Raw genomic sequence first — 17,442 nt, forward strand, 5'->3', positions numbered from 1 at the left:
TACATGAATATATTCAGAATGTTTGCATTTAATTATTAAAAGATTTACAAAACCTTAATATGATACATCAATTTTAGTGCTTCAGTGTGGAAAACAATGTAAACCCTGCTCAGTAAATTTAAAAGAACAGCTACTACACTGATACAACAGAAAAAGAAAAAAAAAAAGTCTTCTTAGTAAAAGTTTCCCCCATACCAGTTCATTCCTTGGGCTGGATTGGACCCTCTTGCAGGTTAGTTCTGGACCCTGGTCTTCATGTTTGACACCACTGGCCCGTAGTGCTGCATTCAAACCTACAAACACAATTTTGATTTACAAAGAAATTAATCTTTCATGTTTTTGGCCAGTGAAAAAAACCAGGAGTACCCAGAGAAAACCAATGCAACACTTCATGTAACTTTATACAATTTCAAAGCATGATTATTTTGCATTTAAACGGTGCTACAAATGCAAAGAAACAAGTGATTTTTGGGATAAGAAGCAAAACTGAGTGAGTGCTTTGCAACATTGAGATTAATTATTAAATCCTGCTGCCACCGTCCCGTTTTCAACTTCTAGCACAGGTGCTCTCAATTAGGGCGTCAAACACGTATTTCCTTACTTTTTGTGCATCATTTAGCTTGTCAATGTCTTAAGGAAAAAACAACCTTCAGAGTCTTTCATTGCTTTTAATCACTATATACAATTATGCAACTTAAAACGAATCAATTTCAACAAGGTGCGCTTCATGACGGTTAAACTGGTCTCACCCGTCCTGTCGCCTCGCTGCCTTCAAGGTGGTCCAGTTTCCACTCAGTCCAGGATTTGCACAATACGACCGTATTATTGCATTACAACTCGTCCGTTTCAGAAAGACAAGTGTTATTTTATTCATTTAACCGAAAAGTACCGTAATATTTCCAGTTCTTTCATCGGGTTGTTATCAGAAGGCCTCCTGCTGCAAGGACATGCAATTTACATGCGAGTCGATACGTTACCAGAAAGGTCTCTGTGTTGGTCATTTTCAGGTAAACAGGAAAGAGTTAGATTAGTAAAATAAAACAGAAAAAGAAAAAAAAGGAGTTAGATTACGGAGGATAAAGACCGCCCCCTCAGAAAAAATTTTTTAGCATCAGAAATGTTCGAGCTCAAAAGTCATGTTTTCAGATTTTTCTTGGAAGCCCTAATCCTCTTCTGTGGCTTCCACCACTTATTCCCCCTTCAGTGGAGCCAGATTATACACGTGAGCCTTCAGGTGTCATTTGCACCAATGGCTTCAAAAGCAGGTATATGTATATAATCTACCATTTAAGGGAACTAGTATCTGGATGGATTTCTATTAATAGACTATAATCGAGCTCTCCTAGTAAACATTTAAAGCTACCATAACGATAGCCAACCAACTTTATCACAAAGTGCCACTATTATTTCAGATGCCATCAACTTGAACCTTTAATGTAAATGCTTACTTACCTGAGCAGTCTGGGCCAATGATTCACACTGATTAATCATCATAACACCACAGACATGAAGAGATCTGTGTTTTCCTAATTGGGCCATCTTAAGCAATAAACTAGGCAAGCTTGGAGATTTGACCAAGATTGACAAGGGCCAAAAGTGACATCTGTGACAACTGGGTCAGCGCGTCGCCTGAAAACACTGCAGCGCTGGTGGATTGTTCCAGGTCTGCAGTGGTCAGTATTGAAAGAGCTCCACATATTAGGAAGGTAGTCCTAATGTTATGGCTGACCAGCATTTAAAAGTCTGTGGGGGGCAAGTGATTGAGTTGACTATACATTTTCAATAAACAAGGAATGCGTTGTGAATGCTGTTGAAAGAATACATATTTCACTTAAGCATTTGTTCCAAAAATAATAATACAGAGGAAGTATTTATTTACATCTTTATTTGTGCGTTACCAATTCTTTGGGACCAAAACTAATATGCAGACACACAATATTGTCATTAGGAACGGACAGGACGAAGCGAGGCTTATCTACTCTCCTGACTAGTCGACAAAAAGCCTCAGAGAATCCAAAAGGACAAAGTGACACATTAAGTAACTATGTTGGTCGTATTAAGTGCCAGCGGGATGTGCTGCTTCCAGCTCTTCACTGTTCTGGCAGACTCGTTTACTGAGTGATGCCGATGACTCCACATGCCAGACGTCCACCAGCATTACCCGTTTTCAGGCTCTCATCATTTCCTCCTTTTCCCAAGTCATCAGCCTTCTCATGAATCTGGACAGAGAAAAAGAAAGAAAAGAATACAGGCACACGGTTCAGTCAATTTTCAAACTTTGTCGCAAAGAGAAAAAACACAGAACAATACTGAAGCTGTCAGGCGCTTACCACCATGGTTCGGCCGATGATGGAGTACGGGCCTGAGAGGGTGAGCATCTTGTCTGAGATGTCAATCTTGGCGACATTATCTTTTGCAGTCACATTTCCCAGGTCTCCCACATGTCTGTTTACGAAAGCAAAACATTTTTTTTTTAACCCTCTAAATACATAACTGGGCAATGTTCCATAAATCATGAGATAAAATACTGCATGTGTACCAGGTACTTAAATAGAACGTGATACACGCAACTACTGAAATGAAGCTTTCCATATTTATTCTCAGGTCAAAAGGGGTCATTAAGGTCACTCAGCACCAGCAAACGTTTGGAATTAAAGGTTGATTCAGGTTGGTTTTTATTCATTGTTTTTTTTTTTTAAAGAACATTTTCTTCTCTATCCCTCTCAATTGACTTTCGCTGGGACTGGGCCATGTTTTTGCCATCCTCCATTTCTTATACCATCACAACACTCACTAAGCTTTTTCCACACACTTTGCGACTTCACAAACTCTTATCTACTTAGTGCAGAAGGGCCCCAACTGATTAGTCAAACACATTGACAGTTCAGTCAGTCTTTAACCATGTGTGTTGTGCATTGAAACAGAACAATGTCAGTGTATTTGTGATATTTTGCAGCACTCGGTACAACTCTTGGATGGATTGATCTCACCTGTCTGCATCCTTAGGACCCGCATGAGTCTTGTTGTGGGGATTGTAGTGGGGCCCAGCACTGACGCACCCTGGGAAAAAGAAACGGATCTTAATCATGAGAAATAAGCTAACCTTGACAAAAAAAAGGCAACACCAACTTGCCCGTCTTGTGCATTAGAAAATGTATAGACACGCAAACAACTACAGTCAGATGCTCACCATTTGTATTATCTCCAAAAGAATGAACGTGGAATCCGTGCTCGCCTGGGGTAAGGCCTTTGATTTCTCCAGTCAGTTTGACGGGGCTTGAATCGCTCTAGCAGATTGAGAAAACACATTTTATCAGAACAACAACAACAAAAAAAAGCAGTCATAGCTAGATCGCTGGAAGGACTCAAAGTTAAAACAAAGAAAAATCAGGATATAGAAAGGCAGTTAATACAAAATTTCATACAAAAAAAAAACAACACACATTTGGAAGTGTAACCTAACAAAACAGGAACGTTTGAGGGATCATTTTATATCCATATGCAACAGTAACGACAGGACACTTCTGGGGATTCATTGTGCATCTACGACAGCAGGGCTGCACGGCATTTCTGCGGAAGTAAGCTGATCACCCATTACAAACCTAATGACAAGGACTCCTCACGAACATGAACAACATGTTGAGTGTCTGACTCGTCAAACACAGCTGACCATGAGGGCGAACCACAGCCACTCCTATCAAAAGGACAAACGTCGAAAAGGCAAAACAAACGAGGACAGTGACTCAGCAAAATTTGTATTACTATACTGATTGTAGAGAGTTATGGGCGTTTTCAAACAGGGAGGTTTTGCCGACGATCACTTGTCAGGATTCACATGACAGTCGTTCGACACCAGAGAAGGTAATAATGTTCAAGGTGCGCAAACAGACGTTACATTTTTTTTTTTTTTTCAAAAATCTCCCGAGTTACTTATTAACAAACCAGTCCGTCGGTGACCAAAGGTTGTGATTTTAACTTGAAGACACAAATTACAGCAGGAGGGATAAACAAAGAATAATAGTTTGAAATGATAGTGATAAAACCGTTTGCGCACTTTTATGCTAACCGATAATTAAAAGTGCGTTAGCGCGGTGTGCAAACATTAACCAATGAAAAGTCTGCACCTGTAAGCCAGATCTGTCAGAAATAAACGTCTTGTTGCCCAAAGCAAAGATTTCTTTGCAGCCATTAGTCAGCTTTCCTGGAGAAAAAGTGATTTTATTCAACGACCAGCTTGTGAGTTGAAAACTTAAGCTAGCTTAGCGCTCGAGCGTGGAGGCTGCTGGGAGCGCGAACCCGGACAATTTCTTCAGATAAAACTACCCAGACTGGTCTATCTCTGAATGTGGCATTGCACGCCTTACCTCCTGCTCGAAGTAAACCGTTCCGGTGGTCTCCCCGGCTCCTTTCAGCACGCAGACCGCTTTCAGCACCATCTTTATCGCAGCTTCGCAGTCAGAGAACAGGCGTGCTCCCGTCAGAGACAACCAAATAGTCTGCCGAGTGGGCGGGAGCACTTTGAAGGCAGCCAATCAAAAGCGAGGCCTCTTAAAAGGCCTCCTTGTGATTGGTCCCTGATCATTACACAAGTGCGTATCTTAATATCGTTATCAAATATGTCCAAGCAAACGTAAGTCAGAATATAGCCCGCATCAGTGTCGAACAGAATAGAATAGAATCACTGTGTTGTCATTATATGTCATAACTAATGAATTTACAGGTGCTGCCTCATTTATGCTTCAATATAAAGTGTATTTTAAAAAAGTAGACAAATTATAAGCTAACATTAAACAGGATTGCTTATGATGAGTTATTCAAACACTAATGTCAACACTTATTTGATGACCGGATGGCGAAAAGATAAAAACTGTTTGATCTGGGTGTGCAGGGCAGGTGCTTGGCAGCAGGCATCAGTTCAGGCAGGTGATGAGCTGGGTGGGAAGGGTCCTATGGCAGTGGTTCTTCTGGACCTGGTAATCTCCTTCAGGGAGGGGAAAGGGCAGCAGATGATTTTATGGGCTGTTTATGATCATTAATTATTGCAATGCAATTGTTAAAGCTTGAGTAGCTTAAATTAACCTACTTTTCATGCTATAATTTCTGTATAGATACTTGTTGACTGATCTTACAAAATATCTTTTGAGCCCCTAGATTTTTGTTTTAATGAGTTGCAAGACCATAATTCTACAAAATAAGAACTATCTCTGAATCAAATTATTCCAAACTTCCACAAAATGTTAATATCAAGCAGTAGTGTATTACTCCACACAGCCATGTTTGCTCCTGCACAACTCGAGATAATCAAAAATTAACTGATGGTACTATTATGTAACTAAGCAGTCAAAGCTATCTTAGAGTAAACAAATCTGGTCACCGGGCACAACGAGAAGGAAAAAATTCAAGTGGCATATGGTCGTGTGTTGTAAACAGGGGAAGTGGTGAGAGAGCATATATATATGGTGGAACTTGTTCATCTGAATTGAGAACACATCCCAAGTAGGTACGACGTCATGTCTAATGAGAACATGTAAAGCAGATGCGACGAGTACAAACGTCTCTGACAACAATTCTAGTATCTCAGGACTCCAGTCACTGGTACGAGGGGATTGAAGTGTATATGTATGAACTTTAATCAGATAAGCTCTTGTCTGAAAGTTGACCTAGACACAAAGAAGCCAAACCAGTTGGTAAAAAAATAGTTTATTAAAAACCATTTCCTATGGTTGAAATACTGAAGACTTTTCATGTCCATGTCTTTTGTATTTTTACCAAATCAATAGAAACATCTGTCTTCAAACCAGTAGGAGTTAAAAACGTTAAAGCAAAGGGCCTCTGTCGTTCCTTCCAAGTCAATTTGCTTCGCTCAGGTAAAGAAATCACAGATTATTAACAATAATTACCACGACACCTGGAGACTCATCAGTGATACAAGCATATTTACAGCAGTGTCTTGAGCAATACTCTTCATTTTATCACTTTAAATTTATCCTTGTCGCCTCAGGCTGCAGAATCCACTCCCCAGATCACAACATATAATATCCAACAGTTTGTTTTTTTCCTCAGTGGAAGAGAATAACTGGGTAAGATGTCTTTTTCACAAAAGAAAAAAAAGAAAAAGCAGCTACAAGGTTCCATTTTGTATTTGTCAGTGGCCAAAACTAATGACGTTTGATGTACATGAGACAAATAGAAAATAACGGCTAAACAATTCAGCTTTTGTTTGATTAAAAAAAAGTTCCTCCTGCCTTTCATGCACAAAGAAAAATCTTTAATTGACAGACTAAATTCTTATTCAGGTTGATACAAAATACTGTAAACCCCAATCTGTTCAATTAATTTGTGTTCATTTTCAATTCAAATCCTACAATGGATTTCACCTTTGTTATTTTCTTTGTCTAATTACATTTGAGCAATGGAGTGAAATGTTCCGAACCGTCCCTTGAACTGTCGGTGTGGTTGTCTTTACTCTGAACTTCACTAACAAAAAGCTGACAGCCAATATATCAAAAAACAAAGACCTTATTCCTCTTCAAAGTAAAACTGTTTCCTTTTCCTGCAGTATTGCAAAATCTGTCATTCATCAACCCTTTAAGTAAATTATTTGACTTTGTGTCCTGATCACATCTGAAACAAACACCAACTACAAATCAAAATGTACTCTCGAAATGTACAGAGTAAAAGGTGAGGTGTCACAATACAACTAGTCCACATTGTCCTTTTACATTCTTAACTTTTGTTAGGTTGAAAAGTTTCTTGGCCTGTTAGTCCACGTTAAGTAAAGGCAAATTGATAACGCTGCTGTTTAAATCTTAGTTTTGACCAAATCGTTGGTGTTATCTCACCTATTTGTAACACAAAGTTTGCATTAAAGTTACAACCGAAATGTGACTCAATTGTCAATTTCCCCCCCCAAAAATATTAGAATACCACAAAAGATCAGGTTTTGTTTCAAATCGAGAAACTCATGTTGTCGGAAATATTGCAAGATCAGTACTGGTGGAATGAGGACGTTTAAAAACACAAGATTAATTATAAATAATGGATGTCAAAGTATGGGACTTAAAAAGTCTGTATCACATCTATCTATCAGTCACAGCATTAGGTGTCTGGAAGAAAAACAAAAACACCAGCATCTCCCCGATGTGGATTAAAAGGTCAAAGCGACGACAAAAGTCAAGGGTGTGTTCACACTTGTCATGTTTGATCTGGTTAATGCAAAGCCTCGATTAATTCAAACCCAGTATGGCCCATTTGTGGCCGTGCCGACACTTCCCTCCGTACCCTGGTGGGCCAGAAATAGCACTTGGCTGCAGATTGAATAAAATGGGACTATGAGCACAGCAGGGATTAAACAACAATCAATGGACTTTAGAAACAATTCTTCATAATTGATGCGAGAGGAATCCCTGCTGCTGTTATGACATCGGTATACAAATAATAAGAGTTCTTAGTCCACTTTCACAATCCAACACCATTGCATTAAGCGCAGCACACAGCAGTGTAAAGGAAGCTACTCGCAGACTACACGTCATTACACAAGTGTGTGCATGACGTGAGCCGCGGCGCTGATCTCGCTCTCTCTCCATTTCATTCTTTACACTGTGGTACCGGCCGAAGAACCAGACAAGTGTAAACACTGCAGAAATTTCAGCACACCTGACCCAATCCGTTACTGACTTTAACCAACATCTGGGATGATGCACTCCTTAAGATGTAACTTTGACTTTAAGGCCACCATACTTTTCAAATAACGTGACATGAACAAAACAAAATTATCTTCTTAAAAAGGCGCTTCAATCATATGGTTCTTGGGATGATATTCAGTGTTTGACATGGCCTTGTGGTACATTAATAAAACTTGTTCTAAAAGAATTTACATTGAGAAGTTTCCGCTGACACACATATGAGGACGCACATTAAAAATGTAAGCGAAAACCAAAACGTGAACAGAGCCGAGTTAACATGCAAGCATCTGTTCGCTTTTATAAACGTACAGGAAGGAGTGGAACGACAGTCAAGAGCCAATAATTAACAAGGGATTTTTTGGTCTGAATTTTTTTTCAGACAAAAAAGAATGGCTGAATATGTGAAGCCAGATTAGTTTTTCTTTTCCATTTCCAAATGTTGATGAAGTGGAAGTTTTGAACAAATGTGTTACTGCCCAGAAACTGTCCATTACCAGCAGACAAACTGATGACTCAGAATCCATTTGCCAACGTTTTTTTTTTTGTTTTTTTTATGTCATCGTTCAGTGGTTCACAGCAGTCTATGAGGCTGGATCTTGTTTTTCTTCTGTGGGCTCACTTTCAGGTTCCGGGTCTCCTTCAGCTGGAGTCTCCTGTGGAGGCGGAGCTGAAAGTTCCGATTCGGGCTTCTCTTCAGAAGCCTCCACATCAGCTTCTTTACTGTCTGCGGATACCACAGGATTCACACAAGGTTGCTCTGTGCTGTTTGAGGTCTGACATTTGTCCATGCTTTCAATTTCAGCCAGTCGGTCATCCTTATCCCACCGCGAGGTCCTCTCTCGTCGCTCAGACCGCCGTGGCCTGTCCTCTTTGACGTCAGTGCCTCTGCCTATTTCGCCACTTGCTCCCCTTCCCTGCCCTTTCTCTCCTCCCTCCCACCTCCCTCCTCTCCTGTCCTCTACGTCACCCCTCCCATGCGGCCTGTCAGTATCAGAGTTGCTTCGCCACTCCCTCCAGTCCCGTCTTTCTCTGTCTCTGTCTCTGTCTCGGTCTCTGTCCCGATCTCGCTCTCGGTCTCTGTCACGATCTCGGTCTCTATCACGATCTCGGTCCCGGTCTCTGTCACGATCTCGGTCTCGATCTCTGTCACGATCTCGGTCTCGGTCACGATCTTGGTCATTGTCCCATCCTGCGCCATACCGGTCCCCTCCAGCCTCCAGCCTGAATCCGACCTTTTCAGTCCAATCCACTATATCCCCGGCCTCTCCTCTCTCTCTGTGGCCAAATGAACGTCTTCCACCTCCAAACCCTTGGTCCCTCTCTCTATCTCTGTCTCGATCCCAGTCTCTGTCTCTCTCGGGTTGACGATCCCTGAATCCTGGCCGGTCTCCCCTGAATGGTCTGCCTTCTATTTCTTCTGGCCCTTCAAGAGCACGAGGGACTCCTGGTCTAATAAAAGGAGGAGGAGGTCCTTGAGGAGGTCCTTGCGGAGGTCCTTGGGGGGGTCCTTGAGGGGGTCCTTGAGGAGGTCGAGGGCCGTGCCCATGAGGGAAAGGAGGCCTCATGTTGGGTGGAGGTGGCATCCCAAACCCTCCTGTTGGAGGTTCATGGTGTATCATTTGTGGATGTGGCCCTCTGGCCAAAATCTGTGGCGGCAATGGGGGCATGCTGGGGTGAGGTGGTCTTGGCACATGAGGTGGAGGAAAACGCTGCATGTGTGGTGGCGGGGGGACATGAGGGCGCTGGAGTGGAATAATGCCGGGGCGTGCACCTAGAAGACCACCGGCAGGGGGCGGTATGTTTGCCGGATGTCCACCTGGGAGGGCTCCTGGTGGTGAACCTGATGGAGAGCAAACAGGAAAGTTTTAACAGAGTAAGAAGTTTTCAACACAATAAATGCCTCGGTGTCCCTCATTTAAATTCCTGCCACCAACAAACCGAAGTGAACATTAAGCAAAGAACTGCATCTGTTCCACGAAGCTAACAATATGGCTTGTTTGTCAAAGTTTCATGGCAGTTTTTTGACAACTGGCTTAAAAGAGTCACACTCACCAAAATGTTCCATCTGGTTGTTGAAAATGTTTGGACCCTCGAGGACTTCATCGCTTTTCCTGCTGCCCAGACTTGCTGGGTCCAGAGGTGCATCTTCAATACCAACTTTGGATGGTGGTGGCGGGCCTAAGGGCATGGCACCTGGAGGAGGAAAACCTGGCAGAAAAAGGGCAAGTCGCTCAAAAACAGACCCTGATCAACATGAACTTCAACACGGTTCCAAATTCAGGGCACACAACCACTAAAAACCAATTGAGGCAGAGCACAGACGGTGCAAGAGGGAGACAATAGGAAGATGAATGCATGCGCCGCTACCTGGAGGCATCTGTAGAGGGTTAAAACCAGGTCTCATGAATGGAGGAGGAGGGACACCTGGAGGGAAAGAAGGCGGAGGCATGCCTATAGGACCCGGGAAGACGGGGGGCTGCAGGGAACCAACACCAACCATTGGCGGCTGCATTGGAGGAACCTGAAAACATTAGCAAAAAGCCAGTAAGAATATCTTCTAGTATCTTTAACATATTGGTCCATAGAAATGTCGCCTCCATACAATTTCCAATCCAACAAACATACTTAAGATTCCCAGCAAATAATTCAAAAGAAGAAGCAGACCAATATATGTCTTGATTTTGAGTGACACCGTTTTCTTTTATAATGCAGACAGATCAACAGATCTGATTCAGAAGCTGTGGTTTTACCTGTGCAGGCAGAGCCGCCGGGGAGACTACTTGTATTACTTGTGGTTCTTCGTGCTGCTGTTGGTCTGAACGACCATTGTGGGTGAGCTCTTCTGGGAGGTCGAGTGCCATTCTCACTCCACTCCACCCTGGAAAAGACACACATTTTATGAGAAAACAAATTAAAACACGGTTCAGCTGATATCAGGAGTTTTTATAAAGCCTTTACCTGGTGATAATGTGTCAACATCCAGTATTCCTCCCTCTTTTAGCTCCTTACACTGGTCTTCCCTGATTTTAGACCATGGTATGTATGTGACGCCCAGCTCCACATCCCAGTACTGTTTGAACTCAGGCTTTATGCCCTTGTTCAAAGCCCACGCAATCTGGTAAGAAATGAAATTTTAAAAAATGAAATACAAGCTGAATTAGAATTTTTGGTCCACACAGATCTTTACAACAGTCTCGGCCATTCACTCACCTTGATGGCTTTCTGGTTCACCTTGAATGAGCCTCTACTGAGCTTCTGCAGAGCCCTGAAGGCATCTTGCCGATGGATCATGACAATATAAGCACAGCCGCGTGGAGGAATCATCTTCAGACGAGGAAAAACACAAAAAAGTCAAGGCGAGAGTAATGTTCCCTCGGTATCATTAAACCTCCATCTTTTCAAATGGCTCCGTCATGTTTATTTCTTAATAGGGCAGAGGCTTTTCTAAAAACAAATCTGGATGTCTGGATGCCCTTATGAGACGAGTTCACAGTTTTGTTTGTGTGACTTTATCTGTATGAGCTCACTTACATTGATGGACTCTATCTGCCCAAACTCTTCAAGTAAACAGGCAACATCTTGCTGTTGTGTCCTTTTGTCCAACTGGCCCACCCAGAGAGTCGTACTGCAAACTGAAAAAAGCGAGACGCAATGAACTCCCAAATACAAAATACCCATGCCAGACAGGAAGTCACAAATTGTTAAAATTTTCTGAAACGTTTACAACAGGTTGTGCAAATCACGTAACAGACTTTAATCTTTCATTTCTATCTATTTTGCTAGAACCATGTTCAGATCGTGACGTACTGCTTAGTGTCTCATTCTTGACTGGCGGAAGGCCTTTCTGTCGCCTCTCTCGCTCCTTCTCTCGCTCTCTGCGCTCCTGCGAACGGGAGCGTGGCGAGTGGTGGCGCCTGTCTCTGGAGCGCGAGCGGGATCGTCTGTGCCTGGCTCGTCGTGAGCGGGAATTGGACCGCGACCGTCTTCGCTTGGGAGATCTGAAAGTAGAAAAAATAAATTAAAAATAATGTCTTCGCAATCCAGAGCATGATCTTAAAAAGGTGCGATGATATGGATAGGAAAGAGCACGTTACTGTAAGAACCTGGTTCAAAACATCAGTATCCACTTGGAGGCGCTTACCTGGAGCCAGAGTGCGACCGTTGACCATGTCTGCCATCTCTCATAGCTGAATGATCCATATCCACTGACACATCCTAATCCAATATGGAAAAGACAGATTGAATTCTTCGATACTGGATAGTAAAAACAACGTTTACAAAGAGCTTTGATTACACCAGGCTTATACGAATATAATTTCACACCCTCAAAAAATTGCAAATAGATTAGAGTTCCCCCTTTAAGGATGTACCTCACTGAAAACAATTGACATATGAATTACATTTCATCAAATTAAAAAAAAAAAGGACATTATTATGTACAGACATATACACTTAATGTATTTTTCCCTAAAAAAAAAAAGCTTGCTGGATGCAGTTACTTCATAAATCTTGTCAGACCTGGACCTGTACCTGTTGTTGCTGAGCTGAATTGTGTAAAGGAAACACCCCTGGGAAGCCTGGAAGCCCAGTGGGACCAGGGTGGGACTGTCCAGGCAGAACATGCCCCATGGGAGGCATCGCAACGGGGAAGGCTTGTCCTTGTGGTAACCCACAGACCTGAAGTTGGCCATTTGGAGGGAGTGAAACCTGAGAGGGACAACCATTATAAATACTGTGCTCATTCAAATTACACCAAATGTATCCATAAAGCCGTCATTTTATCAGGTATGTTTTTCTGCATGTATTATTCTAACGCCTCGATTAAAGCATAAACAAATGAAAAAGAAAATAAAGTGGAGAGCAAATTGTTCAAGCGTTGCTTCCTTTACCTGTTGTGTGAGGTCTTGCGACATGTTAGCCATCTGCGGCTTAAAGTGCTCCATGTGCTGTGGGAAGGCTGGAGGCTGCTGCATGCTGCGATAGTGATAAAAATACACCGTGAGCTTTGGGACTTCTATCCCAGGTCTGAAGGCAAAATCAATCAAACCTTCCTTCATCTCTGCAATATGCTAGAGAACTTATCACGACTGAATGGAGAACTTACAAAGAGGGCTGAGAGGTGATTTCTTCCTTCTTTGTGTCTTCTCCAACTTCAGGCTCATCGTCATAGTCAAAACGATCAAGCAGCTTCTAACGCGAAGACACGGGTGAAGTTGCGGGGAAAAAACAAAACAAATGACAAACTGTTAAAGATGAGAGCTTGAACAGTCTTTCCTTCATTTTCATATTTTGTTATTAGGATCATTTTCTCCTGTAATCGCTAAAGCCGATACATAAAAACACACGTTCACCTTGTCAAATGCTGACTTCTGCTGTGGCGGCTGGGTCGGCTGTGAGGGCAGGGGAGGATGTGGGACGATCATGCCTGACCCGGTGGATGTGTTTTGGGGCTGTGTTTGAATGGGATGGAGTGGAGGCTGAGCGTTGGTCTGTTTCAATGGCTGCTGCTGAAAGTTCTGGAGCATCTGTTGAAGCTGAAGGACAGAGAGCGAGAGAAGCCTTAGTAGTAAAGATGCGCTGGGTGATGACAACAGAAGAAATGAGGCTGAAGCTAATGCCACTTTGCATCAGAGCAAAACACACCTGCTGGCCCTGTGAGGACTGGAAGAGCTGTGCCACCGCAGCAAAGGCGTCGGAGTTGTGCAGCTGAGCCGCGGATGTCATGGTGGAGTTTGTAGTTACCACAGTAACCGGCTCTTTGGCTGGAGGTGGAGAGGACCCTGAGCAAAAAGACACAAAATGAGCATGTGTGCAGCAGAGAGATGCATTTACATGCACATAACACTATGTCATACAGCACCAACGCCAAAGTGTAAGAGAAGCTTTGCATGTTGCATGAGTAGAATGAAAATAGTTCAGGCTCATTGATAATTGACAAGACAAATTAGAAGTGGCCCAAATACAACTTTTTTTGCCCACGAGTGACCCATGTCCGATTGACTAGGACAGCCTGAACAGCGCAAATAAGATTTTTATCAACATTTTTCACATTTAATCTGACTTTCATTGACGTGAGGTTCTGCACAAGGGGAGTTGAAACATGGTTAGGAAACTGCATACACACATAACAGAGGTGACAGCCAACAAAACGCCATCAGTAAAATGTGTGCTCCCTTTTGTTTTAATCTCCCTCTTTCCCTCATTATTTGGACCGGAACTTAAAAAAAATTTGAAATCGGACACAGACACACGGCACTGAAATTACAATGTGGAAAAAAAAAAAATGCAAACAATCAACAACTACAAACAAATAAATTAGAATGTGTGCTGTGAATGTAGCCTAAGAGTGGACAACACAGCCTCAGAAATGAACGAGAAAGTCACTTGTATTACCCGGCTCATCTGCGCCTGCGTATGCTGCAGCACCACTGCTGGATCCAGCTGCCATGTCCAGAAGAGGCTGAATGACCTCGATGTTAAACACGCCATTCTTCTGCCACAGGTTTAACACTCGCACAATCTTACTCTACAGAAAGTAGAGACAATCAAACAGCATGAGCGAGATGGCTTTATGAGTAGAAGAGGAAAAGGAGGCCTACAATATACAGAGATGTCCAGTGATGGATTTATCCATTGATGGTCTTACCTTGTCCTCTACAGGGCAAAGGCAGAGGTTCTCAAAAGTTGCTGTAATGTTTTTGGTGAACCTTGGGCCAAACACATCCTTGTCTGCTCCAAACTGGTGTCTGGACTGCCTTACAATGGAATCCACCACGTATAGTCCTGCTACCTTATATTCAGGCTTACACTGAATGGAGAAGAGAGTAGAAGGCAAATTAATGTATACCCGTTAGATAAAAATAAATAAATAATAGATTTCCTTCTGTATTCATACAAGGTCGACTCACCTTTTTGATAAATTTTTCCACAATCTGGACCACATGTTTGTAGAGCTGAACAAGAGAAAAGCAAGTGGAGATATCATCATATACACACACACACACACATATATATATATATATATATATATATATATAAACTCAAATAAAACATAAGGAAGTACAATTCAAAGAAAGTTGCAGTCACATAAACTCTGACTTACTTTCATAGCTTTGATGGCTGACTTGGTGATGGAGATCATCTTAGCCCGAGATATCGGGGGCTTAGAGTCCATCAGTGAGAATAACTAGAAAACATGGATAATAAGCGAGTGAGATGGATAAATGTGGCACAGGAGAAAGAATAAAATACAAACACATGCCCATGCTTGCAGAGTTTACACTCAATTTATAGTTAAAGACATTTAAGTGTGAACGCAACACATAATTTAACGAGCTGTTTTCACCACTAACCAGCAGAAATGTCACCTTTAACAGGTAATTCATGACTGAATCACTTGATCACTCAAGTATCTGCAATGAAATGTCTTTCAGGTTTCGTGGTTCCTGTACTGCCCATACTTTGTTCTGATGGAATCCAGAGACTTGTGCAAAAGTGCGCTCACTGTTTTCTATGGTCACCCTCCATCTAATGAAGACTTTATATTCTATCGGATATTCTCTTAAAAGTTGACATCCATATACCATCTAATAAAAAGCACTTTCCACAGTACTGAAGACAGCAGTCGTGTTGATGTTTGAACTCAAAGTGTACGACACAGGGCTACATAGTGGAGTACCACTGGAGACACACAGAAAGTAGGTTTTCTCCAGGTATCTGTGCTGTTAAGTGGTGCCGCTTTACTGCCTCAACGTGTGGAGATGAATGCTTGTCTGCATCCTTTTTGATGGACTGTTGTCTTCAGCCATGGTAAGGTGGATCATCACAACCACAAAAATAACTTCACCCAACAGCCTTGTTCCACAAGTAATTCAGATGACTATTGTATAGCTTGTTATCAGGAAAGCAGAATAGCACAGACGTAATTACATTGCATTTGCAGCATATGCATCGTGTTTACCAGAGATTTACAACAATTGACACCGACTATTTATAAACAAGAAAAACAACCCTCTGCTAATGGAAGCGTGAAATGCACTGAGGAAAGCGTTACTTAGACCTGAAGCAATAATAATCTGGTGCAAACACCAAAACCACGCCAGGCTGGCTGTGGTGGAGTTTCTATGAATGAACAGTGAGGGTCCGGGTGGGGTTAAAGTTGTAGTAAAGCCCCTCGTCGGATTCCAGAGAAACCACATTGAGATGACCTGAGCTGGGATGAGACTCCCTGCAGGCAACCAACAGGCCGCACAATAACGCCGCATCGCATCTCCTCGCCAGCTGCACGTTTTACTTCATAATGGAACAGTGATGGACATTATGCTGGCTGGGACAGTACTGCAGTGGAACTGTGTTTTGCTGAAGATACAAACATCACTGCTAGTCGCCGAAACTCACTACAAGCTAACCAGACGGCGGCGGAGTCCGTGTTGACTATCTTATTATGCTTATTCACTTAATGCTGCAGAACTCTGATTAATGTAGCCCAACGCTACTCCGGCTGGAAGCGGGTCACGTTTCCGTTTAACCGGGCTAAAAGGTGCAGAAGATGTCCAGGAGGCTCACGGAGCAGGCCCACCAGCCCGAACTGCTCGGCTAGCCCCGCTCCTTGCAGCGCCGCAGCAGGCTCGGTGAGCTGCGCGTGCCGGCGGGCTCCGCGGGCGGCTTACCTCGTGGTTAAAGGCGTTGACGGCATCCATGGTTCCCGAGCGCTCCGAGCCGCCCGCTCTGCTCCCGGTTCAGCGTTCGCCGCGATGGTTATTCGAGGAAGGGTCGGCAAAAGATGTCCGCTCCCGGTTGCTATCGCTAGTTAGCCTCGCACTGGTGGCTGAAGGGACCATAGACACAAAGAGTATAGACACCCTAAAGGCCGCCGCGGCGCAGGGAAAACAGCCGCCATCTTGGTCCGGTCGTCAAACCGTAAACACAAACTAAAGCAACAGAAAATTCAAGATGCCAGAGCACCGTGCGGCGTATTTTTGTACAAATCGGCGGACTGTTGAAAGCAGGGCTCGGGTGATTACTTTTCACTGGAAGACGGAACATTATTGTTGTTTGAATATATGATATCACAAAGTTTAGGGCCATGGTGTGTGAAAATATAAATTTCTCCTTACACTTCCTCTTACCAATAGGTGGCGCTATGACTGTGAACAGACATTAGACACAGGCTGTATTATTCACATGTAATTCTTTCAACCATCAGGTGAACATCAGGTACACACACGGCATAAGGCAGGATGTAGGACAAAATGATTTCTTTCTAATTTAGGTCTAAATCATACTCTCTCAATTACGTTTATACGGTTAACAGAAATACACAATCCCAAACCCACTCAACTGTCTCTGCAGCACAGGAGAATATAAACCCATTCAATCAACCCATACCGGCAACACCTACGTAACAACCCATAAGTGACGTCAGCAAAAATAAACATAAACATTGCAGGGTATGGCTCCTACATCATCTTCATCCCTCCATCTACCAGGATCACAGCTCCACCTTGCCTGCTTCTCCTACCGCTCTTATAGCCAGACTCCATGAAGCTTTAGCAAGAGTGCAAACTCCGGAGCGAGAGAAGAAGAACGCCATGGCAAGAGAAAAGAGGGCAAAGACCACAGTGAAGAGTCTTTTGGGGGATTTGAGGTATAAGACCCTCATTAATGAAGAGATCCAAGAGAGGCTTGCGTTCTACTTTGGTCAGATGAAATTAGCACTTTAAAATTCATGTACATTTTATTCTTACACTCTTTATTA

General features: G+C 42.9%; 2 protein-coding genes across 2 annotated transcripts; both read right to left on the reverse strand.

Annotated features, from left to right (window-relative positions):
* Positions 1-650: 650 nt before the first annotated feature.
* On the reverse strand, positions 651-4,503 carry sod1 (superoxide dismutase 1, soluble). Its single transcript, XM_080483813.1, has 5 exons — positions 4,365-4,503; positions 3,191-3,287; positions 2,991-3,060; positions 2,331-2,445; positions 651-2,219 (listed from the first exon to the last, which is right to left on the reverse strand). The coding sequence occupies exons 1-5, from the start codon at positions 4,434-4,436 to the stop codon at positions 2,112-2,114; spliced, it is 462 nt and encodes a 153-aa protein (XP_080339939.1). The 5' UTR covers positions 4,437-4,503; the 3' UTR covers positions 651-2,111.
* A 1,189-nt stretch (positions 4,504-5,692) lies between these two features.
* On the reverse strand, positions 5,693-16,514 carry scaf4a (SR-related CTD-associated factor 4a). Its single transcript, XM_080482628.1, has 19 exons — positions 16,355-16,514; positions 14,788-14,871; positions 14,594-14,638; positions 14,332-14,493; positions 14,079-14,211; positions 13,329-13,465; positions 13,037-13,219; positions 12,790-12,872; positions 12,575-12,659; positions 12,216-12,392; positions 11,827-11,900; positions 11,493-11,683; positions 11,217-11,317; positions 10,896-11,009; positions 10,644-10,800; positions 10,436-10,563; positions 10,053-10,206; positions 9,738-9,893; positions 5,693-9,525 (listed from the first exon to the last, which is right to left on the reverse strand). The coding sequence occupies exons 1-19, from the start codon at positions 16,382-16,384 to the stop codon at positions 8,267-8,269; spliced, it is 3,453 nt and encodes a 1,150-aa protein (XP_080338754.1). The 5' UTR covers positions 16,385-16,514; the 3' UTR covers positions 5,693-8,266.
* Positions 16,515-17,442: the final 928 nt, after the last annotated feature.

This window comes from Lipophrys pholis (assembly GCF_963383615.2).
Source record: "Lipophrys pholis genome assembly, chromosome: 16".
Lineage (NCBI taxonomy): Eukaryota > Metazoa > Chordata > Actinopteri > Blenniiformes > Blenniidae > Lipophrys > Lipophrys pholis.